Here is a 27,027-nt window from a genome sequence, read left to right on the forward strand (position 1 = left end):
CAACACATAACACATCATTTCTTTATTTCACAAAAGTAAGCTTCTAATGAAACATAAGAAATCAAAATAACACTTGAAATAAAACACTTAGCTAAATGGTTAAAGAACGCGGGATTCTATAAGCTATCAGAATAATCCTTCAGGTATAAACCTTCAGGAACGTAGCGAGTTAGGCACGAGGTTGGCTAACGAGTACGTCCGATCTCTAGCGCGGTCCGATCAAGAAGAACTACCAGCGGCGGAGCCTCTCCGCTCCCGCCTCAGTCAAGTTGGCAAACCTGCTCGACCAGTCTACCAACATACCGACAAAAACGCCAACTCGTGCCTACGCTCACTCGAGAGAAACCTCTCGACGTTCCAAAGCCTTCTACCTGTCATCTCAGTTCAACAACACGCCAATAGATGGCGTTACTCTCTACGCAACTTTATTTCAACAATGCGCCAATAGACGGAGTTACTCTCTACACAACCTTATTTATTTTGTTACAACCAAATAATACGTAGCTCAACATTGCTAATCGATTTTATACAGGCGTCTAAAATAATGAACTATAACGCTGCAATACGTCTTTCTGGTGTCAGGGTCCGACACGGCCGTCCTGCGCTACACACGTCCTCGTGTGTGGGTGTATGCATTTGATTCTGTAACAAAATACTCAGCACAGTATCTCATCGCTCGGTCATTCCTGACCAACAATTTGGGTCTCGCTCAAATTACTATTACAATCAAACTTTATTATCAATCAAACCAAAAAATAGTTCAAAGTCATTAATCAATCCTCATTTCTCTAGTCAAAAATAGTCCATCGAGCAACGACTTAATAAAAATAATCAGTAATCATCGCCGCTATCTAGCGGATACACTCCAATAATCATCGCCTCCATCTGGCGGATACTCTCAAATTTATGTGAAAACAGAACAATCTCAAACATCAAAAACACAAATCACAACAGCTCTAATTCATTGCTCGGCAGTATCACTACCATTGTCATCAATATCAATTTACGGGGAAATTATCTGGCATTAAAAAAAAATCTTTGGTCATATGTGATCTAAATTTTTGTAAGACATCTTAAAACAAATAACTTTCCGATTTGATAATGCCAATTTTACTCATATGAACACAGTACATAAACAAAACAACACCAGTCCTTCGGTGCATTGCCAGTCCTTCAGCAGATACCAGACCCTCGTCAGAAGTAACCATCTCAGCCGCGTAAGTGCTACTCCTCGCAAAGAGCATTCTGCACATAAAAAGCAGACCACGTGCACCTCTTACATGCTCCGGCACTTCTGATGCGGTCACTAAACAATACCCAGTCCATCTAAAGCAAAACAGTAGTGCCCAGTCCATCGGGCGTGCGTTCAGTCCATCGAAAGCAAAACAGTAGTGCCCTGTCCATCGGGCGTGCCTTCAGTCCATCGAAAGCAAAACAGTAGTGCCCAGTCCATCGGGCTTGCCTTCAGTCCATCGAAAGCAAAACAGTAGTGCCCAGTCCATCGGGCTTGCCTTCAGTCCATCGAAAGCATGACAGTATTGCCCAGTCCATCGGGCGTACTTTCAGTCCTTCGAAAGTACAAGCTTTCAGTCCATCGAAAGCAAAAACAATGTTAAGAGTGAATTCCAAAAAGAAAATAAAAACGGTTCTTTAAATCATGTTACTCAGAACCATTGGTACTATCAGCGTCAACTGATCAACTGAAACTGAACATCACTGATCAAAATCACTAAAGATAGCTTTCTACTTTAGCTTTAACAACAGAAACTCAGCTTTCTACTTTAGCTTTAACAACAGAAACTCGCTCAAAACTTCTATGCAGAAGTAAATCCTCTCAAAATAATTCCAACAAAATGGGAACTGCTCACCAGATTAATAAAGTATGATGCACGCGTCCAAGACAAAGGTGGTGGTGAAGTCCAACCCAAGCACGACGGCTAATGCCTTTCGCCCTGCAGTTGCCGTTGCTGCAGCAGATGGCAGGATGCACGATGTGGTTTATCGTAGCTGGCTGATACTGAAATCATCATTAGCACGGCATCAGGTTTATCATGTAAGCAGGATAAACTCAAAGGTTTATTAAATGCAATGTAGCAGACAAAAAAAACATGTTTCCAATGTATACGGGACTTCAAAAATCTCAGAATAAAATTTAAACTTCAATGAGTGCGTTTTATTTCATTCTATGAACAAACAAACATGTGTTCCAAAAATAAGTAACACGGTAAAATGGGCCAATACGAAAAGTGACAGCTAATTAGTTACGTTAGACTGTTATGCTTCGCCATTATACTGAAAATAAAATTCACTAATAAACAATTAGAACGAAACCTGTCCTTTTATTTCCAAATATCCAGCACAGATGATACTGCACAGCTGCTTCTGTGTCACGGGCGTAATGGTGTCTGCGAGTTCGCTCGGCTCTGGCTGCAGGACACTGTAACATTAATTTTTATATGCGTAGCTCATGCTTTCATAGTATGCACGATTTGTGATCTATCACGGCATTACGGGCAATAATTTGTAGCAATTTTACTAATTACTAAACGTTACAGGGTAGGGATTATACAATCCTATGCATTGGCAAATCAGCAGGATCCATTTCTAACGGTGCATCGTAGTTTCATGAAAAAAAATATTTTTGAGGGTAGATGCACAAGTGAGCGATGAAATAATATCACGTCGCGACAGCCAATATTTGGTTTTAATTAACAATATGGATTTCACTTCAAAATAATTCAAGATCACTTAGATTTAAATGGATTATAAAAATTAATTGTATCTTCATAAAAAAATCAATTATTGAGGGTAGATTCACAAGTGAGCGATAAAATAATATCACGTCGCTATAGCCGATAGTTCGTTATAATTAATAATAAGGATTTCATATCAAAATAACTTAAGATCACTTCGATTTAAATGGATTACAAAAATTTATTACAAAGAAACGTAACGATCCCAGAGATGACGTCACGTAACGACCGCTATGCTCGACTGCCTCAATCACAATTTTATTCACAATTTCACACTAATTCTCACCAAATAACAATGAATTACACTCACCTTTCAATCAAGGTTAGACACGTGAGCTTACCATTACCACGTGTCCAGATTATGGAATGTAGGTCACCAAAACACACGGAAATACACCACGCTCCCAGGTGGCTGTGCAAGCAATACATGAAAATCTGCATCCATCCCACTTGCTGATGTCGAATACGGATGGTCTCAAAGGCGGTGGGCGCGTGGGGGTAGTACGATAATGTATTACTTCACAGCTAAACCAGTATGCTACCATGCTACCAGTGCATGAAATAAACCTTAGGACTCGTTAACCATACTAGTGCCTACTATACTTCAGTACTAAATGTTTAAAAGAACTAATTGCTATGTTTAACTCAAGGGAGCGATATGAAAGTAAAAAGAAACCGTTTAAATCTTTATTCAAGTCAAACTAGGCCGGCTCCAACCCTACATATCTGACCTGAGAAGATTTAGCCCTATATGGGACCGGCAACAAACTCAAGAGGGACAAATCTTTTCAAAACAAGTTAAAACAACACATAACACATCATTTCTTTATTTCACAAAAGTAAGCTTCTAATGAAACATAAGAAATCAAAATAACACTTGAAATAAAACACTTAGCTAAATGGTTAAAGAACGCGGGATTCTATAAGCTATCAGAATAATCCTTCAGGTATAAACCTTCAGGAACGTAGCGAGTTAGGCACGAGGTTGGCTAACGAGTACGTCCGATCTCTAGCGCGGTCCGATCAAGAAGAACTACCAGCGGCGGAGCCTCTCCGCTCCCGCCTCAGTCAAGTTGGCAAACCTGCTCGACCAGTCTACCAACATACCGACAAAAACGCCAACTCGTGCCTACGCTCACTCGAGAGAAACCTCTCGACGTTCCAAAGCCTTCTACCTGTCATCTCAGTTCAACAACACGCCAATAGATGGCGTTACTCTCTACGCAACTTTATTTCAACAATGCGCCAATAGACGGAGTTACTCTCTACACAACCTTATTTATTTTGTTACAACCAAATAATACGTAGCTCAACATTGCTAATCGATTTTATACAGGCGTCTAAAATAATGAACTATAACGCTGCAATACGTCTTTCTGGTGTCAGGGTCCGACATATATATTAACTTGTAAAAATATTAATCTTATAATAACACGAAGAAATCCGTACTCGATGCGGCGATTTTTAATATTGAAGTCTGTTGTCAGTAAGTCAGTATGTCAACGTCATGTCTACGTGGCTAGCAGTCACCGTAGAGTTTTTGATTTAAAATAGGTCGAAAGGGAATTTGGCGCAGTAGCGCCACCAGGCCGCGTAGCCAAGAAGCCAATCGCTTACGCTCCGTAGCGATCGAAACGCAACTGTCACTGTCGCACTAATATGGAAGAGTGATAGAGAGACATAAAGCTTTTCGTTGTCGAAGCGATAGCGATTGTAACCTTGGCTAGGCCGGCAGAAGTCTCAACTTCAGACACAAGTTTGTTTCGGCTCTCAATGACGTCACATTCAAATAAGAAAATTTAGCTCCATCGCAGAGGGGTGGAGGGAGAGAAGGTAGACCGTTTGGTTCTTAATAAATTTTAACTGAAACTGAAGCGGAACACTTTTTAGCAAATATGGGGTATCGTTACTGATTTTTTATCTAGATCTTCTCACAAAACTATAAAACTGACGGGGAATAGTCTTGCAGCACTTTGTTAACTACATTTACCACTTCCTTAGATATTCAGACAAAAAAATGGAATATCGCACAAGTAATTGATATTTATTTTATGGACACCTTGCTTGCTGACAATAATCATTACATTATTAGGCATTTTTATACGTCAGGTATTAGTCCCTTTAAAAAAACATATTGTACTTACAACTTCATTGAATAACTTATAAATCATAGTCTCTTAGGGACAGTTAACTTTGTTATACAATTTATGGCTAGACTAGATAATTAGGCCCCGTGTAGGTAAGATCCAGGTATCCGTGTATCCGAATCCACGGATCTTAATTAAGTGTTGGGTGATCCAATTAACGTTGATGGGCGTTTAATTTCGACCGCTGATTACCCTATATTAAAGAGGAACCTCCGATACCAGACCAAAATTTAAGATACCCGGGATGACGGCCGCTTTTAACAATTTGGACAGAGATTTTAAATAAGAACATATTACCAAAGTTGAAAATTCTAATTATATGAACATTTACAAGGAATTGTAAATTAGTGTTCATATAAGTTTTCCTTAGCTTGTATTTCAAAGACAAAATTAATCCTGTTCGTGGCACTTATTTTATAAGCGTAAGGCTTAATATTAATACCGCAAACCGCAACGCCGCTCGGAGACGTTAGAAATTTCGATTTCCTTCTATATTGACTTGAAATTGTTTTACTTAGCTAAGAACCTAGTTGAAGGAAATGTAGTAGTTGATGTTTAACTTTTGCTATCAAAGCATTTAGATTTACACTTAAACGGTTTTATGCAAGGCGAATCTCTTTGGCTTTTTCTCATCTCATGAAATTTAACAATAGGGAATATTACGCAAAACTCTGCGTAGAGCATCACCACCTGTAAACAAACCGCCTTGATGCATCAATGTCATAGTAAAAACTTGTCAAAAAACTGTTTAAGGCCTAGTATGTAATAAGTTACTCTATGGTTTACTAAACAAATTAGTGCTGCACTCTGGCGGCAGAACATTGCAGTAATACTCCCTATTGGTTACTATCGAAGAAGTAAAGGCGAAGTTTTTGAACAGAAACTATCACCAGAAAATTTGTTATGCAATAACTTAAGGCGAGGTATGCCCGAGGAAAATTTTCAGATTCTGTCAAATTACCCCATTTCACACACAAGCACACTTCACGCACACTACCTCACTTTACTGGGACAGGTCAGTGACCCATCCTGTTTTTTTTAAGATGCAAATGAGAGTATTTTGAGTTTCGTGTTAACCACTAGCCTCCTTTGAGGAAGAGAAACTCTAAAAAAGTTCCATTGAAAGAAGGAAGAGAAACAATATATTTTATCTTACTCTCCTTGTCTGTTCATGTCACATGTGACGTATTTAAATGTAAATTAACTAAAATCGAATTCATTAGATACTCGTACTAAATAAACCGAATAAATACAGAAGTCGTCAGATGAAAAACGTTATTTAGGTACTACTCTATTCAATAGGGCTTTCGATAAGGCGCAAAATCAATTCAATGACAATTTCATTGAAATCATATGTGTATTCCGATGATGTTATTATTGTATAACTTACTTACCTTAGCTTAGCTTCAATCTGTATATATTTAATTGTAGTACCTAGCTAATAAGAAAATTTTGCATGCTTTTTCAAGTGAAATGTAGGGGAGAGCGGGGACAAACGTAACGGCGGGTGGAAAGGAAAGTAACTATTGCTCTGTAGGTGTATCTAATAGTCAAAACACCACTCCGCTGCTATTAGGTGATAGACAGTGGCGCCCCCTTCACTTGCATTCAGTCGAAACGGGCGCCACGTGCTATTAGGTTGTGTGAGAGGACCCAACGTGATTTTTCGAATCAAAAGTACGTTTTTCGACTTTTAGTTATTTGATGTTTACGTTGTATTAAAATACATACAGTTTCTGAATATTTGCATATCCCCTAGAGTGGCATTGTCCGGCTCCCGGTCTCTACGGTAAGTGGCGGGGAGCCGGGAGACGGACAGACATAACAAGCCGTTGAATGGCGGCGCCTCAGATTTAACGGTGGGTTGAGGTTGAGTGGCGCGGCCATTTTGGAAAAATATACGTTAAGTGGCGGGGCCTCCAGGATGGTCATCGCGAATTTGGCGCGTGTTAGAAATATGACCGTTTCTCAAAAAATATGTATGAAGGATATACCGGGTGTGGCCTGTAATATGAGCAAAAAATTTAACTGTAGGCTGTACTCCTCATACTGACCAACATTTGTTCAGCGACTTTTAAAAATAACTTGTGGTTTGATTTTTAATACACTTTAAAGTTTATTCTAAGACGCAATGTATTGCGAATTTTGTTATGTTTGAGACGTGACAAGCAACGTCAATCACAATGATATGGCGTGGCGATGGCGTCCATTGAAGATAATATTTATTTTGTATGAAAAATAGGGAGTCTAAATACTTCATATTTTTTAAAAGTTGTTGAACAAAAGTGTCACCGTTTGAGGAGTACAATCTATGTTTTAATTATTTGCTCGTGTTACAGGCCACACCCGGTATATTAACTATGTATTATTGAATTCAGCATAAAGTGGTTTATTTGATTGTATACCAATGAATTACATTCTATTTTATGTGAATTATGCTGGACTTGATCAAATCTCATATTATTACCAATTTTTTTCTACTTTCATGTATAAAAATACGCATAATTAGGAAATAAAACAATTGACTGTAGAAAAAGCAGTTTTTATGACAAAACAATACATTTAATATGATTCACACAGTTCTAACAAACTTTATTTTACACGGGAATTCGACCGTTAAGGAATACCATCCTTGTTTATTGACGAATGCATCTTGCAAGAGTGAACAAGCAAGGCATAGTTTTAACGGTTTTATTTTAGGCGCGAAATACGATGTTGCACAGAGGCCGGGAGACGGTCTCTGCCACTCACGGGCTTGTTATGACGGAACCGTCTCCCGGTTCGCCGCCAATTAGGGAAGTGTCCGGCTCCCGCCCTCTGCCACGCAGGGGCATATTTTAAAAAATGGCCGCGCCATTTCTCCTACCCTTCAACCGGAGGCCCTGCCACCCGAAGGGATATTGATTACTGATTAGATTGATTGCAATTTATTTTCTCGACCACGTTCCGTTTCAAAGATATCTTTAATGTTTTCAGAAAAATGCGGTCGGGTACAAAAGTAACAAAGCCGTATAGGTACAAAAGTAACATTTACATCCCATACAATATATACCTATTGAATCTAATATGGTGTCACATGCTTAATGCGTCAATGATGATTTAAACCAGGGCTCGCCAAACCCCGGCCCGCGAAGCGTTCCAATCCGGCCCGCCGACAGCGGTCCAATCCGGCCCGCGGGAGGCAGGCTCCAGGTGTTCAGCCCTATCAGTATCAGTTCAGCAGCAACCAGATACACCCCCCCCCCCCCCCCTCGGCGCCGACGGTGGCCCGCGCGAAAATTCTTGAGGCGCAATATGGCCCTCAGGTAAAACAGTTTGGAGACCCCTGATTTAAACGATGTATGCCATATTTGTGAGTGAAAAAACTCTGACCCTGAATTATCTGAGTAGAAAACATGTTTATAACAGAATAATTGACCTCATCACTTGAAATAAAAACAATTTCTAACGAGGACTTAATATTGATTTGTTTTCTTAAAATGCTAATGTTTATGTAGTTAAAATGCAAATATTAAAGTGTGTGATCAATAATAATTTACATATTTAATTAGTACTTTTTTGATTTGATATACCTATCATATTATAATAATTACAGCCCACTGTGTCTTGTTACTTTTGACCCACACGTGTTACTTTCTGCACGCCAACGGGTCATGAGTAACAAAAGACGATTTTTTAGTCACTCTGGTACTTACATACAAAATACACAATTATAAGGTTAATCAAGATGTTAATGTACAGAACATGCAATGAAGTTATATATGACTACATTAATTTCATCAAAATAATAACGGTTAGCCAGAAACCAAGTTCAAAGTACAAAGTGTTGCGTTTCTCCCCGCTCTCCCCTACGCATCCAAAATTACTGTCCACCTATGTTCATCACTACATTTTTGCAAACATATCGTTATCTTTATCAATAAATAAAGTCCTGGCAGGGTGGAAATTTAATTTTGGCGGATTGTTTTTCTCTGCATCTGACTGTACAGCTACGCCAAATTTTTGGTAAACTTACGGTTATATGTTCAGAATCTGAATCTGTGTAGTTATTTAGTACGGAAATACTTAAGGTGGTTCGCCTAGGTTACTCAAAACTTAACTCTCGCTAGATGGCACCACTTTTGCAAAATTTCAGGTTTTATTTTTTTGTGAAATGGTCATGGTATTTGTATACTTAAAAGTATGTTTCGCGCACTCTTTAAATAAATATTGAACTATTAAAATAAACATTGAATACTTCATTGTGCAAAAACCACCTTTTTAATTCGACGGAGTGTTGCTGTCACGCTTTTTCCTACTATTACTCACACATGCAAACAGTGTTTCCGTGATCCTTGTAGTAGACAATTTCACACAACGTAAGTATGTTGCAATAGCGTAACGGTATGTTCGTGGAAATACGTGCAAGAGGATTGGGGTTCAAGACTGGTGCGAGTAGGTAATTTCTTTTTGTTTATTTTAGTCTTTTTGTGTTATCTTACCTTTAAACGAGCAATTATTATATATATATTTTTATTTATATATTTGGATGATATCAGAAACGGCTCTAACGATTTCAATGAAATTTGCTATAAGGGGTTGGATCTCTTAGCTAGGTCTGATCTGTGAGAAAACGCGCATTTTTGAGTTTTTATATGTTTTCTAAGCTTTGGTCGGTCTCCCAGATATTCAATCTCTTCTTCCTCGCGTGGGGTCCGCTTGGCATGGGCACTAGTTTTTACGAAAGCGACTGCCCTGACCTTCCAACCCAGAGAGTTAACTTATTGGGATTAGTCCAGTTTCCTCACATTGTTTTCTTTCACCGAAAAATAGGTATCGGTATATAAATAGGTTTCGGTAAATAGGTATCAAATGATATTTCGTACCAAATATCATTGGTACGAGCTGGGGTTAGAACCCGCGACCTCCGGATTGCAAGTCGCACGCGCTTTCCGCTAGGCCACCACCGCTCCCCCAGATATTCAGTATTAGTTGGTATTAGGGTATGTGCGGAAAGAGAAGAGTCGTAGAATGTATGGGCTCCCCTACATTTCAAGACTCTTCTCTTTCCGCACAGACTCTATCAATAAATTACTTTATCAACGTTTTCAAAAAAAATATTCAATACCTGATTTTCACAGCTTTTAGGGTTCCGTACCCAAAGGGTAAAACGGGACCCTATTACTAAGACTCCGCTGTCCGTCCGTCCGTCCGTCTGTATGTCACCAGGCTGTATCTCACGAACCGTGATAGCTAGACAGTTGAAATTTTCACAGATGATGTATTTCTGTTGCCGCTATAACAACAAATACTAAAAACAGAATAAAATAAAGATTTAAGTGGGGCTCCCATACAACAAACGTGATTTTTGACCGAAGTTAAGCAACGTCGGGCGGGGTCAGTACTTGGATGGGTGACCCTTTTTTATAGATAATGGTACGGAACCCTTCGTTTGCGAGTCCGACTCGCACTTGGCCGGTTTTACCTAAAATAAAATGAAAACATTTATTTAAGTATTTTTTTTATTTTGAATTCAAGTACAAGTACATTTTTTTCATATTTGTTATCCGTAGTAGTCCCTGTACCTGAAAGAAATATAATATCATGAATCATGATAGGAAAAAATCTCTGATGTAATAGGAAGAAAGATGATGCAACAATATGGATTCTAATAATGTTATAATCGAGTTATAATTTACTTACCTGGTAGTAACTGTAATTGTGTTCTTCATTCATGGACAAAAAATCCATTATTTTCAACCACAGGAAATATTATACATTTCTTTTTTATTGCAGTGAGGATGTCCTGATTGTAAAAATCAAAGAGATTAGGTAGAGTACAATTTCTAATTATCTTTGTAAAAAATAAACAAATACGCGTAGTCATTCGCTTTTTGAAAATAAGAAAAATTAAATAAACATATAAAAAAAAACAATACGAAATTTAGGTGTAAAAAAATTACAAAAAGTTATATCCCAGCATACAATGCTGGGGATCGAACCGGGAACTTTCCGATTGAAAGCAAAAAAGCGACTGTTTGCAAAACACGCCATGATAGTTCTTAGCTAAGCTGACGAATTTCGGGTACTTATTCTCGCTCAGTCAATTAAGTACCTGTCAACAAAATTGCACTAAACATGACGGCACTCCAAATTCGCGCCGTGGTCAGCCCGGCAACGTCGGAAATAGTATGGCAACGTCGCAAATGTATCTGTACACGACATTTGTGACACACACATACGTAAAATTGATGAAAATTTAACTATGATTAAAGCATGATTTCTGTATGAAACATTGTTTTCCTATTAATTTCGCGCAAACGAATATTCGAAAGTAGATAAATGCGGAAATATTTATGTACTAATAGTGTGTAGTGACTTAATGCAATGCGATTGAATTTTGTATGAAAATCGAACCACCTTAAGATATATGGACATTCCTCTGGTCCTTGAACTACGTCCAAAAGAGAGGTATGGGCACTGTGAATTACATCTCGCTTTGTGTGGTAGGACACAGCACAGCGGATGTCATTCCAGATCTAGAGCAGAGCTCGACCTTACAGAAATCTGCAGCCAAATAACACTAGATCCTACTCATAGTATTGTTCCTGCCGGTGAGTATGGTTGCCAGTTATCAACGAGGGTGCGGAGGGTTAGGCACGGCAACGCGCATGTACCTAACACCTCTGGAGTTGCAGGCGTCCATAGGCTACGGAGACTGCTTACCATCAGACGGGCCGTATGCTTGTTTGTCATCGACGAAGTATAAAAAATAAAATTAAATATGCACAGAATATAATTGAACTAGAAACTTTGTTTTATTTTATAGTAAATTTGGATAACAATCGATACATAGACAATCACAGTAAACCAGTCCGCAACGGTATTGGCCTGTAAGCCTCGTAGGCAAGTATATCTCGGCCTCACGAGCCGCAAAAACTCACTAGGACTGAGGCTAGACCATAGTCGTTTATTTATTCTTGATTTCATGAAGGTTTGCAGAACAGCACGTAACCCAATGACCTTTTATTTATGACGTAACCGCATTATATATCTGGGCGGACCTCACAGCAACAAGATAGGTGTACCGCTTCAAGATTTTCAACTAGTACACGAAATATTTACATATCGTTCCGTATTAATAGGTAATATTTGAAGATCAAAAGTTCTCTAACATAAATACAAGATCACAAAATTGTCATCACAAACAGTTCATTGACGTTGACGTACAGAAGTCACATGGGTACGTTTTTAAAATTACGCAATATTAGGTAATACCAGCATAATGAAAATTAACTCCAATCAGTAAGTATGAGTCTTCAAACTTTTTTCATTTTAAGCGGGGTTTGAAGGAGCAAATTACTTAAATGATTTTAGAACCGTATTGTTTTGAGATAGTTTACTGCGTTTTTCAATAATTATCCCCCGTAAACAACAACAAATCAAATTTAAGATGAGACCCGAGCTCTATGTGATGATAATTAATTTACCCTATTTTTTTAAATACAATTTGTCTACTGGTATACTTTTTCGTATACGTATATGATTTAATGTCAAAATAATTGCAAAACCCAACTGTCAGTTTAGTGCGCCCCGCGATAGGACCGCCTTCGTTCAAGCCCAGCGGGCATCTGATCAAAGAAGTTGCGTGCACGGGACCGCTGATATCATGTTTTTGAACTTATTTATTTAATGTTAAATTAAAAAAAAAAAGTAATCGCGGAATTCGCTCAAGCATAAAATTGCGCGTTATTAGAAGCAGTTTTCATATTTTTATCTTTTGTGCACAAATTGTTACGAATGTTTAAAGTCCGTTTTAGACCTATGTTCGTGATCGTTTTCTATCGAGCAAAAGTCAAAAACTTAGGATTCGAATCGCGGAAGTCACTAGAAAAAGCCCTCAAGATTGTTAATTGAATGTATGGCAGCCGTATTGTGATCCAAAAAAGAGCTACGGCTTTTTAAAAACTTCGTTTTCTGAACCCACTGCACCTTAAGTTTACTCTAATTTAAATGAAATTAGGTATAGGGTTGAAAAAATCCGGAAAAATTCCCGTTTTTTTCTAAAAGCCATGTTTTTAGGGTTCCGTACCCAAAGGGTAAAAACGGGACCCTATTACTAAGACCCCGCTGTCCGTCCGTCCGTCCGTCCCTCCGTCTGTCACCAGGCTGTATCTCATTAACCGTGATAGCTAGGCAGTTGAAATTTTCGCAGATGATGTATTTCTGTTGCCGCTATAACAACAAATACTAAAAAGTACCTACGGAACCCTCGGTGGGCGAGTCCGACTCGCACTTGTCCGGTTTTTTAAAGTTTTATTCGGAAAAAAACGTTGTCACTTAGTTTATATATTTTTCCAAAAAATAAAAAAAATCGGAATAAACGGAAAAAACGCACTTTGAAAAGAACCTGTGAATTTTTTTTTCCATTTATATTTAATCCATAGTTTAAGTAACTACACCTGGCGGCTTAGCACGGTCGCGTTTTTATCCCTTGTCACCATGCCTGTCACGTTCTAACAAGTATGTAAGTGCGAAAGGGACGCGCATAGTGATAGTCGATAAAAATGGAACCGTGCTGAGCCCGCTGCTTAGTCGTGTGTTTTGTCATCTAAATCTAAAAACCGCAAAAGAATTTTGCATACAACCTATGCATTTGGCCGCATATATGTTGGACCCCAGATTTCACAAGTCTATCTATTCTGTCTTCACCGAATATGAAATGTTAACTGACAATGAGTTTTTGAAAATGGCACAATATTTAACAAAATTAGCGAACTGTATGCACATAATACCTGTGACAATGGGTCAGTTTGCTGAATACCAAGCAAAAGGCGGTTTCTGGATCCAACGAATTCATATGGCAGCCTGTAATGACCATAAGTCATCTGAATTGGTGGAAAGGATTGTGTGCAACAAAACTTCTATCAACTATTGCCGTAGTGTCCCTCCGTCATCTGCTGCATCAGAGAGGAACTGGTCGTTGTTTGGTCGCACTCACACCAAGGATAGAAACCGGCTTTTGCCAGAATGGCTGAATAAACTGATTTATATTAAATCTAATTTGTACTTGCAAATTAATTGTTCCTGTGTCGACGACGTCATCGATTCGGGTATGGTTGACTTAGATGATAGCAGTGACAGTGATTACTGATTAATAAATATAAAAATTAGTATAAAAGTTACATTTCATTCCCAAATATACTGAAAATAGCGAAAAAACTAAAATTTCAAAACGTCCTGAAAAAAAACGATTTGATTTTTTCGAGAATTTTTAACCCTAATTAGGTACGAGTACATAAAACGGGTAGTTGAGAATGCATTGAGTCGGTATTTTGTCTAAAAGTCTTCTAGAATTCGATTTTCGCTCATGTCATTTCGGATATGGGTATATTTGGTATCAATACATTCAGTATGATATCCTGAACACAAATATATGAGATGATAAGCGCCGAAATGATGGCGGTAGGAACTGAGACGTCCTAAAGTCGGCGGTGCAAAGAAAATTTGTTTCTTAGTTTAAAGATACCATGTGGGGTGTCAAATAAAAAGGTTTTGTGAGTAGAGGTAGATTACAAATATATAACATACTATAGCATTTTCACTACTTGGTCGAACAAATTAGAAGAAAGTGTCCAAACATTTCACAATGCAGAGCTGATTTTGAACTGCTCTAAATTGAAAACTACTAAATGGATTATTTTAAAATATATACCAAGTGACTGTAAATATCTTCTATGTATATGTATACTGGTCAAAAATAATTAACTTAATAATAATTAATTTGGCTATCTGGCTGTCTGATGTTAGTAAAATATTTATTTTTAATTAACCACATCATACAAAATTTCGACTAAATCTGAAACCGTTCCTATTAACTAGTACTTGAAACCGCATGAGGTAAGTAATTGAAAACAGTCGGAGGGAAATGGGAACACTGAAGATTTTTTTTACCTCAAGGCATAGGTATAGGCATTAGCAGTAGCAACTCAATGTCTCACTGTCCCAATTGGGTAATTACCCATCGTTCCCAATTCTCTCACTATTCCACTACCTATACTGTTTCTTTGTACAATGAATACAGTGATGGTTAAAAATAACGGCTTACTAAATTAGTTTTTAATTTGACTAATTTATATAATATAAAAATATACTAATCTTATACCTTTAAACGAGTAATTCTTGTATATATTTATATATTTCTAGAATCTCGGAAACGGCTCTAACGATTTCGATGAAATTTGCTAAATGGAGGTTCTCGGGGGCGAAAAATCGATCTAGCTAGGTCTTATCTCTGGGAAAACGCGCATTTTTGAGTTTTTATATGTTTTCCGAGTAAAGCTCGATTTCCCCGATATTAAGAGTAAGAAGAGATACCACATATCGACCCACGAAGTATATAAAAGATATATTATAATTTGTTTGCATTTATTTGCAATGTTAGCTGAACTTTTGCTTGCCGCATATGACTTCCTGTCCCAAGAGGAAGCCAGCCAAAAACTTGCCTCTCAGATATATCTTTTAGTTTTATTACCTTTCAATGTTTCAGATTACTTTCAGTTCATGGAGCGACCTCGATACAAATTTTGCTAAGTTTAGGTGTGTAGTCTAAGGAATGCTAAAACCCGGGCAAATTGGATACCCGGGTAATACCCGACTATAACTCGGCAAAACTGGATACAAGGTACTACCGGGGTTTTTAGATTGTTACTTATTTTCATGGTTTCGATGACAGAATCAGGCGTGGCTCTCTGCGCGATTTCGTCGCTTTGCTACAGGTAGCTAAAAGTACATCCGTTCCACACCAATTTTGGTGGCTAGCCATAAGCTGCGCGTGGCGCTGTCGCCACCTAGCGGCCATATCTGTCCTGATCGTAACAGATGCGTTTTGTTAGAGCGAGTCTTCTGTACCTAGTACTATTATTTATTCTGTGACGGAATGCAAAGAAAAACCGACATCTCATGTTGTAAAACTATTAATATTCATAATAGGTATTTTGTACCTATGTATACAGGGTTTCCCTAGCCATTGGACAAGGCCGAAGTTTACATATGCATTAGGGTATTTAGAACCAGTATACAAAGTATCATAACAATCGGTGTACCGGTTACAAAGAAATTAACAAATTACTATTTTTTTACTTTGGAGCAACCTGTATGTGTTAGTAGCTCCTGAGGTAATAAATAGTATGAAACCTTCTTCGACCGTTTTGATTATCTTTTTTATTTATGACATTAATAAGTATCTGACTTTTGACAAATGTCATTATTGCCGCACATTTTCAAACAAATTGTCAAAAGCACTGCCAATGATTAATACAGTATGTTTCTTTTTACTGTCGATTATTGGAAATAACTTTTGTTTGATAATTTATTTTTTTATCTTTTGTTCTCATTAAAAAAATATTACCGTTTGAGCATTTCTGAGAAATAACCCTACGTGGGATTTCAGGGTTTGTCCAATAGCTAAGGTCACCCTGTATATTCAACTAAAACAACCTTTGCTCGCGGTTTGTGGCTGAAAACTTATTTTTTTATACCACGACAGTGACAAACAAGCATACGGCCCGCCTGATGGTAAGCGTTCATCGTAGCCTATGGACGCCCGCAACTCCAGAGATGTTACATGCTCGTTACCCTTTAAAAACCTGTACACTCCTTTTTTGAAGCACCACATACTGTAGCCCTTCGGGAAAACATCGGCAGGGCCCTCCGGCCGCGATGGCAACTGAGTTAGACAACCAGTTGCCAAAGACAAATGACTGTTCTTGTTACAGAACTGTTATCTTTCACCTTTGTAGTTTAGCAACCAGTTGCCGAAATAGAAAAAAAATCTTGTTGCTCTACCAAAATTGCTAGAATCTGTTCGGAAAGAGAAGAGTCGTGTAATGTATTGGGCCCCATACGTTCCACGACTCTTATCTTTCCGCACAGACTCTAAAGGATTAAACACATGTGTAACCTTTTTCGGGCTAGATGATTGTATTCGCCGTTTTACATTTTCTTTCTGACATAATTGACATCTATCAATTTATTTGTCCTATTGCTAGAGGTTATCGATTATATGATTAGTATTAAGGGTCGAGTTCACCAACAGATGTTTAAATTTTAATCGGTTGTTTAAACAATTAACGACTGATTAACAATATTTTACTGTCCACCACGCACTAACCGTAGTTTATGTGCTGTAATCGACTGTTTTACTTAAACGAAGTAACAGACATAGTTTAAACATAGGTTAGTGTGACATAAAGCTGTGCCCGCGACATTTATTTAGGTTTATTTAAAAACAATTTACAATAAAAAATGGAAGACGCGTTGAATTATATATTTGACGAAAATAATGTGCTCGACGATTATGAAGATATTGAGCGAATATTACGCGCACCTCGTGTATTCCAAATACGGCGCAGTTATTTCGAAGAATATGACGAGAGAGCTTTTTCTACCAGATTTCGTCTATGTAAGCGTAGTGCCTTGGAATTGCTTACTTTAGTTGAAAGAAAGTTGGAATATCCAAGCGATCGGTAAGTTTTTCGACTACATAATTATTAATTATACTAGGTATTTATCAATTCAATAATTTGAGGTTAGGTGAGTACCTACCTGTATAACTCCTACTTCCTAGCATAAATAATGAAATGTTTCATTTATGTAGGGATGATTTTGTGGTTGTAAGCACCTACCTATCTATCTTCTATCTTCTTCTATCTATCTATCTATACATATAATAAACGCGTAAGGGTCGAAAATCTATACAATCGAAATATTAACAAAAAAAATGGCTGGTAGCTCTTAGAAACTATAACAGAACACGATTCGACAATTTTATTTTAGAAGAGTACCATACGTTTCCCAAGAAATCAACCAAATTAGATAGCCTTTAGACTGAGGCCAGCTAAGGGGGTCAGTAGTTTTGTTAGAATGTGTCACCCGAAGCCGAGGAAAAGGGGGGGCTTGGTGAGGTGGGTAGATAGGGATATATTATACTTAAATTAGGGGTGCTTACTGACACACAATTCCACGCAGGCGAAGCTGCGGGCACAGCTAGTAAGTAAATAATTATGTTTGTTTATTTTCAGGAACAATTCTCTGTCACCTATAAATCAGCTGCTGCTCGCTTTGAGATACTATGCCACAGCGAGTCACCAGTTAACTATGGGAGATTTTGCTGGTGTTAGCAGACCTACAGCGAACAGAGTAATCCATCGAGTGACTGCTGCACTGGCCTCTTTAAGTAAGGACTTCATACGGTTTCCAGAAACTCCTGAAGATATCAGAGAAACTCAAATGGAGTTCTATAACATTGCCAAATTTCCCAAAGTGATAGGGGCATTGGACTGTACCCATATTAAAATTATTTCACCTGGAGGTAATCATGCAGAAACCTTTAGAAATCGAAAGGGATATATGTCGATAAATGTTCAGGCTGTATGCAATGCCAGACTCATAATCACTGATCTTGTTGCTAGATGGCCAGGTAGTGCTCACGATGAGCGCATTTTCAGTGCATCCCGTAGAAACGCAATATTCGAGATGGGTACATATAACGACTCTCTTCTTGTGGCAGATAGCGGTTACATGAATCGCAGCTATTTGATGATGCCTCTTGATAGAACTCAGACAAATGAAGAGGCATCATACAATGAATCGCAGATAAGGACTAGGAATCCAATAGAAAGGTTGTTTGGGATATGGAAGAGACGTTTTCCAGTACTTGCACTAGGAATGCATGTGCATTTAAAAAACTGCCTACCTATAATTGTTGCCACCGCTGTTCTTCACAATATCCTACAATCCAAAGGAGAAGAATGCCCTCCAGACGACCCTGAGTTGGAACTACCTACTCCATGGGATGCTATTATAGAACAAGGCAGGATAAGAGAGCAGCGGTCTCTTGGTAATGCAAGAGACATTAACCCAGTGAGGAGAAGGTTAATTAATAATTATTTTAAAACTTTACACTATTTGTAGAAGCCTGTATAGTAACGTTATATTATTATTACTATTACAAAATAAAAGCAGTTAAGTATTTTAGCTCCTGTCTTATTTTATTTATTTATCTTATTTAGGAATAAATCAAATCAAATCAATATATTTCGTAGGTAACCTTAGGATTACACTTAAAATACAAGTTCCATCAAACTATATCACAAAAACATGAATACTTTACATAACTTTTGGTACCTACATACATACCTACCTAGTTAAGTATTAAATTTAACTTCTAGTTACAGTCATACCTAGTTACAAAAATAAACACATTTATTTTTTACTTATTGAGTTAAAGAATTAACAAAATGACAAAAACTTTGAAACATTAAATTAAAGTAATATTTATCCGGCTAACAAAAAAAATTCAAATATAAAAATGGTTATACATTTGTTTGTAATATTTTTTGTGTTTTAATTTTCTCCTGCTTTAGCTGTTCATCTAAAATTAAAATTCTTCTTCTGGACTCCTCCCGTGCATTTTCTTTTAATGTTTTTACCAAATCAATTTTTTCTTGTACAAGCTGGTCACCTAAATTTTGCTGGTTGGGTCTCCTTCTTTTCAACCAACTATTGTTGACTTTGGAGTCCTTAGAAGATTTTAAAACATCGGAAATAGGTCTTTTTAAAGAGTTTGGTGTCCAGCCCTCCCATTTCGGATTATTGTCCTATAAACAAATAACAAAAAGCAACATAATCAATTGGATATGTATTTTTCATCATTGTAGCCACATATGTTCCACAGACAAGAGTTAGTTTTACATTTCATTATTATACATATGCATAGCTCGGACTGTTCATTGCAAAAATGCTGGTGTTTTTGCCATGAGTTGTCCGAGCTATGATTATATGTATAACCTAAATAAAAAACCGGCCAAGAGCGTGTCGGGCCACGCCCAGTGTAGGGTTCCGTAGTTTTGTAATTTTTTTCAAAAACTATTCAACCTATCAAGTTCAAAATAATTTTCCTAGAAAGTTTTTATAAAGTTCTACACTTGAGATTTTTTTCATATTTTTAAAAGTTATGGTTCAAAAGTTAGAGGGGGGGGGACACATTTTTTTTTTACTTCTGGAGCGATTATTTCCGAAAATATTTACATTATCAAAAAATGATTGTAGTAAACCCCTATTCATTTTTAAATACCTATCCAACAATATATCACACGTTAGAGTTGAAACGAAAAAAAAAACACCCCCCACTTTACGTATAGGGGAGGTACCCTAATAAAACATTTTTTTCCACTTTTTATTTTAGCACTTTGTCGGCGTGATTGAGATACATATTAGTACCAAATTTCAGCTTTCTAGTGCTAATGGTCACTGAGATTATCCGCGGACGGACGGACGGACGGACGGACGGACGGACAGACATGGCGAAACTATAAGGGTTCCTAGTTGACTACGGAACCCTAAAAAGGTTATTATATTTCAAGGTTAGCTGTATGGTTATTATATAAATTAATAAATAGATTTAACATATGATATATCGACAACCTCTTTAGCTTAGTTGGTAGTGACTCTGTCTACTAAGCTGGAAGACCTGAGTTCGAATCCCGGTTTGGGCATCACAAATATTTGTTCCCGAGTTATGGATGTTTCTATGTATATAAGTATTTATCTATATGATATCTATTATATTTATCGTCGTCTAGTAACCACAGCACAAGCCTCTATGTGCTTACCGTGGGACTAGGTTGATTTGTGTAAGATGGTCCTATAATATTTATACATTCATATTTTATATGATATATGCAATACCTTATTGTCAGAATTTACCTCAGCGATGGGAAAAGTAAGTGAACATGAAGGTTCATCCTCGGTCTCCACAACTGCATTAATAACTTCATCCGTACCTATCTCCTCAACGTCAGAGCACATTTTTGCCGTATCTTTGTTACACTGAAAATACATTGAAAGACGATATTAGTTATTTTACATGCATTGATGAGATAAGAGAATGTATGTACAAGTAAATTAGAGTATAGGTATAAGTTTCTCTGTACTTACATCATCATATAGCAAAGCATCACTATCATATTGATTTTCAATACCTTCCAAAGCAGGCCCCAATATTTCTTCCACAATACGGCCTGCTCCAGTACCAGGAGATGGTGGAGGGGGTCTGCCACCACCTAAATAGAATATATTATAAATATTTCGAATTTCAATCTAAAACATCTTAAACCAGAGAAAATTGCACAATCAGGTCTGCTTACCAGTTTTAAATACTTCCCGTTTCCGATTTGCTGATAGTTTTTTTGTCTGGCGTTTAATGTTCTCCCAGCAAGTCTTTAAACTTTCGGGAGGGCGGGAGCAGTATGTGCTAAGAGCATTAAATTCTTGGGATATATGCTTCCAACCCCTTGCTTTATCGGCGTTTGTTGTCGCATCTGATTTTTTATTTTCTACTACAGCTTTATATTTTGAAACGAGTTCGGTTAACAACGATTTCTCGTCACTTGTAAAATTTAACGTACGCTTGCGTTTATCTTCCATTATCTATTATCTAGCACTATAATGGTAATTTTGTATTCAAAATTCAATTCAAACCGCCACAACACTTGACGAAAAACAGCGAAAAAGTGACATTGGCATTGACAAGACATTTGAAAAGGATGCTAAATAACAAAGGCGTTCCCGCTATGGACATGGCATTGACGAAACAGGTAATAATATTTCGTCAAACAATAATGTTACCCTACCATTTCGCAATGTTACTGGGGAAAAAGCAAATGTATGGAGATACACTGACATCTTTACATAGTAATACTATACCATTCATTCATTTACGACTCATTCATTCAAAAACGTTTGGTTGGTTAACCGTTTGTTAAAAATGGGTGGTGAACATAAAAAGAACGTGTATTGTTTAACCAACTGTTAAATTTTAAAGGAGCGATTACGTAATCAATGTTTATATTGTAGTTGGTGAACTCGGGCCTAAGTCTATTACAAATTAGATTACACACGGAACTTATTGTATGTGTTTGACTTAAGTCATTTAAGATCATTATACATTAATCAGTTGTTTCCGAAGCAGTCAACATGTCTACTTCGAATATATATCCAAATACATCAACAATAGAATTCATTAGTTCAAGAAGAGGAGGTGTTTCAATGTTGTACGATGGTAGGCGTTACAGCCGTAAAAAAATATATGTAAATCAAAACTCATTTTGGAAATGTGGTGCTACAAAGGGATGCAGCGAAAATATTAGTTTAAATACTCGCAATGAAATAATCATGCAAAAGGCACATACGGACTATTGTAAATGTGATTTTGCGAAAATGATATTGTTAAAGAAAATGGATGATCTCGAGATACAGAGTAGATGCAATTTTGAATCCATCCCTAAACAATAAGACAACATGATACGTGAATTAAAAAATGGTGGATATAATCTTGTCAGCGATATACCAAAGTTCAGCAGTGTGAAAACTGGCCTCTATAGTTGGGGTCAAAATAGTGCGTTTCCCACACATCACAGACGTTGTAATAACCATGAAGTATCAACATTGTATATCTTTGTGAGTATGAAGATGGAGATTCCAGAATCATTGTATTTTGTGTTGATGATGCGAAATAAAAATGAGTAATTACAAACATTTCTTTGATGGCACTTTTAGAAGTTGCCCAAAACCCTTCAAACAGTTATTTAATTATATATAATAATTATATACCTATCATGGATATGATGAAAAGAACCATATATAATAACACCATTATTTTTTGCACTTCTCCCTAACAAAAAAATCAAACATAAAATTTTATTAAGTTTAATAAAGTCATCTACGTGGAGTAAATGCCGACGCCGCCTCGTATGGTCTACTCACATGGCCCACGATTGCCCAAATACACGCTCGCGAAAAACATCGCAAATACGACCTGGCTGCAGAAGATCTCAGAGCCTCATTCACTCCTCTTGTGGTCTCCTGTGATGGCGCTGTTGGAACGGAATATGAATCCTTCATAAAAAGAACATCCCTTAAGCTCCATGAAAAATGGTCGAAACCATACTCACAAATAATCAACTGGATCAAAGTCAAAATACAAATATCAATCATCAGAGCTGTCTCTCTAAGAATTAGAGGAACGAGAAGAAGGATAGAAAGATTTGGATCTGAAGACGGCTGTGGAATACCCATCCTTGAAGATTAGATTTCTCTTCTTGCTACCACACAACTGTATTGAAATAAGCTTAAAATTGTATTATTTAACGTAATAAATGTGTTATCATCATCGTCTACGTGGAGTCCAAAAATATATATACATATTTGATTTTGAAATTGCAGCAATAAATGCATTCAAAGAAGTATTTCCCAAAATACTTTTTAAAGGTTGTTACTATCACTTCAACAGTGCACTGTGGAAAAAGGCGAAGGCCTTAACAATAAAAACCAGAGTTGAGAAAAGGCATGTGGCGAGATGTATAGAAATTGCGCGATTACCAAAAAATATCTAACTGAAGGATATACGTCTGTAATGGCGCAGAGTCCTGTCGGTGAGCAAATCAAGAAATTTAATAAATATTACCAGAAGCAATGGATAAAAAAAAATATTTCTCGGAATCTTGTTCTTGTGATACCGAACACTTTAGAACCAACAACAATATAGAGGGATGGCATAGAAAAATCAACAGTTATATTGGTTGGAAACATCCAACATTGGCACATCTGCTTGATGTTTTGGAATCTGAAGCTACATCCTATGATTTTGGAAAAAAAAACACCAAAAAAAATTAGAAAGAATATGAGGAGATCGATAAGGAAATTTGCAATAAAAGCTTTAAAAAAAGGAAATTTGTTTCGGACACTGTCTTGAAATTATCAGTCCTTTTGTTATTATATTTTAATACTTAATTACGAATTTCTGATTGGTGATTTGATTTTCAGTTTGTTACTAATGATTTATTTTACATAAGCTGTAGTTAGTCCGTTATACTTCTGATAAATAAGTACGAGAGGCACAAAGAAAGTACATAGTTTTATTTCATACGACTAGGAGTAATGAATAATAGTGTAAGAAGTAAAAAGGAAGTTAAAGTTGTCAATTACTTATATGCATGTTATTATATTGTTTTCATCTTACGCGTCACTTGCTCTAGAAATTCTTATTATCGATCTATTATAAATTATAATAAACTGAGTGGCTACTTCGCTGGATCACTTCGGCGGGCTTTCGACGACCCTAATAGATGCGTTTTTTATGGTTGTGAGAACCAGAATTTATTAGATAGGTATACCGGACATGACGAAGGTGAGAATTTTAGTAGAGCACAACTTTTATTTACCACCAAGAAGCCGAATGTGCTTTCAGCACCTTGAAGAACAAAACTAACGCTAAATAACATTAGCGACTTTTGTCTAGAGTATGTGGACGATATTGTGAGATTATTTAGAGTACTAATACATTCAATTAACTCAGCTGTACAATCTTTGGTTGAACAAATTCAACATTTGTAGTCTGACATAATAATAAAGATTATAAAGAAAGAAAAGAGTGTTATTACAAAGTAAAATTCATAGGATAATTTAAATTGTATTCGGTGACGGAAAGTATCGTGAGGATACCTGCATACATCCGCGAAGAAATGGTATGTGTGAAGTCTCCATTACGCACTGGGCTCGCGTGGGGACTATAGCCCAAGCCCTCTCGCGGCCAGGCCAGGAGAGAGCAGGGAACTCATTCCACAGCTGGAGCGTCCGCGGGAGAAAATTCCTCTTAAACCGCACAGTACCTACGCGACCATTTAGGTTCTAGGGTGTGAGGATAAACACCCTGCCAACGGCAAGCGGTGCGGTGAAAGAAAGCGGCTGTTGACAATACATCATGTCAAATAATTCTTCATTGGAGGTATGGAGTGTAGAAGTAAAGAAGAGCTATCTTTTATGGTAAGACAACCTAAAACTGTCCAGCAGTCAGCTGAAATAATAGTTCAAAATCTCTCCGGTGGCGCTAGGGTAGCACCCGGACCTAACATGAATTTAGACCTTATTGACTGAGTGAAGTGCGCTGTCAGTTATTTCAAATTTTATTTAAAACTTTCAGAAATTGATTTTAACAATTTAGGATTTCCTTTTTTCGCGGGGGTTGAAGTCTTGCCCGCCCTAGGCCTCAAGTGCTAGCTCAGGTGCAGTAAGACTTGTTTTCAGAGATTTTTTCCGTCATGAGATATTCGTGTGGAGGAAACGATCACCCTGATCCCAAAATGTTTGCACAAGTTTACCGATTGGCGTCTTGTTTTTCGCTAATACGCCCTTGGTTGTAATGTTTCCGGCAAGGATTTGCTGAAGAACTTACTACGAGCGAAGGATCTGGTAACTGGTTCAAACGAGGCTATGCATGGCATGGCTTGAAAGCCTCGACCATATACTTGATAATGGTGAACCATTGATTGATGGTTATGAAGACCATGATTACAACGAGGCTGTAACCAGTGACGCGGTTCAGTCTTACATTGCTGGGTACATCGTGCGCAAGTTGCGAAAAATCGTAAAATGCAATAATTGTTTAAAACTCATACAAATGAGGGAAAACTGTTAGTGAGAAACAACGTAATCGATAAAATGGATTTATACGGCGGGTTAATTTATGCTAGTGACGATCTATTCAATCTGACCAAAATGATAGAGAAATGTGTGTTAAGAGCAATAAGCAAAGCTTTAACCAATATGGAGACGATCAGTGAAATTACGAAATTAATTTATTCTGCAAGAACCCCTCCTGTGAGGGCGAAGGCCTCCTCCAGTGATGCTGGTCATCACTATTTCTGTTCTCTATCTTTTGCAACAATAATATATATATCTATATCAATATTAATTTATATATTGATATAGAAATACTTATATATAAAGACAACATCCATAACTCAGGAACATATTTGTAATAAAAAAAAACGCCAATAAATGCTCTTATCGGGATTCGAACCCGGGACCTCCTGCTTCATAAGCGGGGTCACTAACTCACTACCGACAAGGCTAACAGACCGTCAAAAAAGCGGCCCAGTGCGAGTCGGACTCGCCCAAGGGTTCCGTAGCAGCAAGTAATATAATAAAATTGCGGTTTACGATTTATGACGTATTAAAAAAAAACTACTTACTATTCACTTATTTTAGAAGTTACAGGACACACATTTTACCACTTTGGAAGTGTCTCTCGCCCAAACTATTCAGTTTAGAAAAAAATAATATTATAAACCTCAATATCATTTTTGAAGACCTATCCATAGATACCCCACACGTATGGGTTTGATGAAAAATTTTTTTGAGTTTCAGTTCTAAGTATGAGGACCCCCAAAATTTATTGTTTTTTTATCTATTTTTGTGTGACAATCGTAATGCGGTTCACAGAATACATCTACTTACCAAGTTTCAACAGTATAGTAAAGTTCTTCTAGTTTCGGAAAAAAGTGGCTGTGACATACGGACGGACAGACAGACAGACAGACATGACGAATTCATAAGGGTTCCGTTTTTTGCCATTTGTGGCTACGGAACTCTAAAATTGGTTCGCGATGTACAGTGGGCGCCTATTTAATGTTTTTGAGGGACACTTTTTAATACATGAAGATTGATTTCCTTACTCTACCTTCCATATTTGGAGGCAATCGTTTTAAAACTGTTTTTTTTTTTAATAATTATGTGCACGACCTTCTAACATTCTGTGTCCATATCAAACACCATTATTTTCTTATACTCGTAATACTCTAAGTAACAATATAATAAATGAATTTATGTATTTTGTTATCATATCTCCAACTCCAAATAACTATCAACTCTTGATTGAAAAGACCAATCTGTATTTAACCCTTTATAAGGCCCCAGTTATACAGATATGCTACGTGAAAACTAAATACACTACCATGTTTGTAATGCACTGGGGAACACATCTACGGCAAAAAAAAAAAACGAAATCATTAACAAAAACATGTGGTCAATATATGCACTCAGCCTGTTAGTGCACTTGAGTTTTGAGATGATCTGTTTCCAATACACCTATTCATTGACATAACAAACATAAGGTGCTCTGTACAGACTGGCGTTTAATTGACTACATACGGTAAATCGAACATTATTGCGTCTCTTGGAGTGAGTAGGAATAATATACGAATATCACTGAAAAAATTATAACCTGTGGCCCGTTTCACGATACAATT

The 27,027-nt window shown here is 37.2% G+C and overlaps 2 protein-coding genes and 2 long non-coding RNA genes across 4 annotated transcripts in view; 2 read left to right on the forward strand and 2 right to left on the reverse strand.

The window, feature by feature from the left end:
- LOC134804947 (uncharacterized) overlaps positions 1–27,027 on the reverse strand; it is a 229,868-nt gene that overhangs the window by 162,504 nt on the left and 40,337 nt on the right. The window lies entirely within an intron of this gene.
- The window catches only part of LOC134804924 (uncharacterized), a 421,906-nt gene that overhangs the window by 111,176 nt on the left and 283,703 nt on the right, over positions 1–27,027 (forward strand). The window lies entirely within an intron of this gene.
- Positions 16,981–18,916, forward strand: LOC134804922 (putative nuclease HARBI1). Its single transcript, XM_063778242.1, has 2 exons — positions 16,981–17,406; positions 17,962–18,916. The coding sequence occupies exons 1-2, from the start codon at positions 17,186–17,188 to the stop codon at positions 18,851–18,853; spliced, it is 1,113 nt and encodes a 370-aa protein (XP_063634312.1). The 5' UTR covers positions 16,981–17,185; the 3' UTR covers positions 18,854–18,916.
- Positions 18,932–21,807, reverse strand: LOC134805101 (uncharacterized). The gene is made up of 4 exons (XM_063778398.1): positions 21,088–21,807; positions 20,852–21,003; positions 20,648–20,770; positions 18,932–19,539 (listed from the first exon to the last, which is right to left on the reverse strand). The coding sequence occupies exons 1-4, from the start codon at positions 21,365–21,367 to the stop codon at positions 19,255–19,257; spliced, it is 840 nt and encodes a 279-aa protein (XP_063634468.1). The 5' UTR covers positions 21,368–21,807; the 3' UTR covers positions 18,932–19,254.

Source organism: Cydia splendana, chromosome Z, assembly GCF_910591565.1.
Source record: "Cydia splendana chromosome Z, ilCydSple1.2, whole genome shotgun sequence".
NCBI classification, from domain to species: Eukaryota; Metazoa; Arthropoda; class Insecta; order Lepidoptera; family Tortricidae; genus Cydia; species Cydia splendana.

Coding starts and splice junctions, on each gene's coding strand:
- LOC134804922 (XM_063778242.1), top strand. CDS start 17,186: ATGGAAGACGCGTTGAATTATATATTTGACGAAAATAATGTGCTCGAC. Junction 17,407..17,961: donor TTGGAATATCCAAGCGATCG/GTAAGTTTTTCG, acceptor GTTTATTTTCAG/GAACAATTCTCTGTCACCTA.
- LOC134805101 (XM_063778398.1), bottom strand. CDS start 21,367: ATGGAAGATAAACGCAAGCGTACGTTAAATTTTACAAGTGACGAGAAA. Junction 21,004..21,087: donor ACGGGAAGTATTTAAAACTG/GTAAGCAGACCT, acceptor TATTCTATTTAG/GTGGTGGCAGACCCCCTCCA. Junction 20,771..20,851: donor CAGAGAAACTTATACCTATA/CTCTAATTTACT, acceptor ATGTATTTTCAG/TGTAACAAAGATACGGCAAA.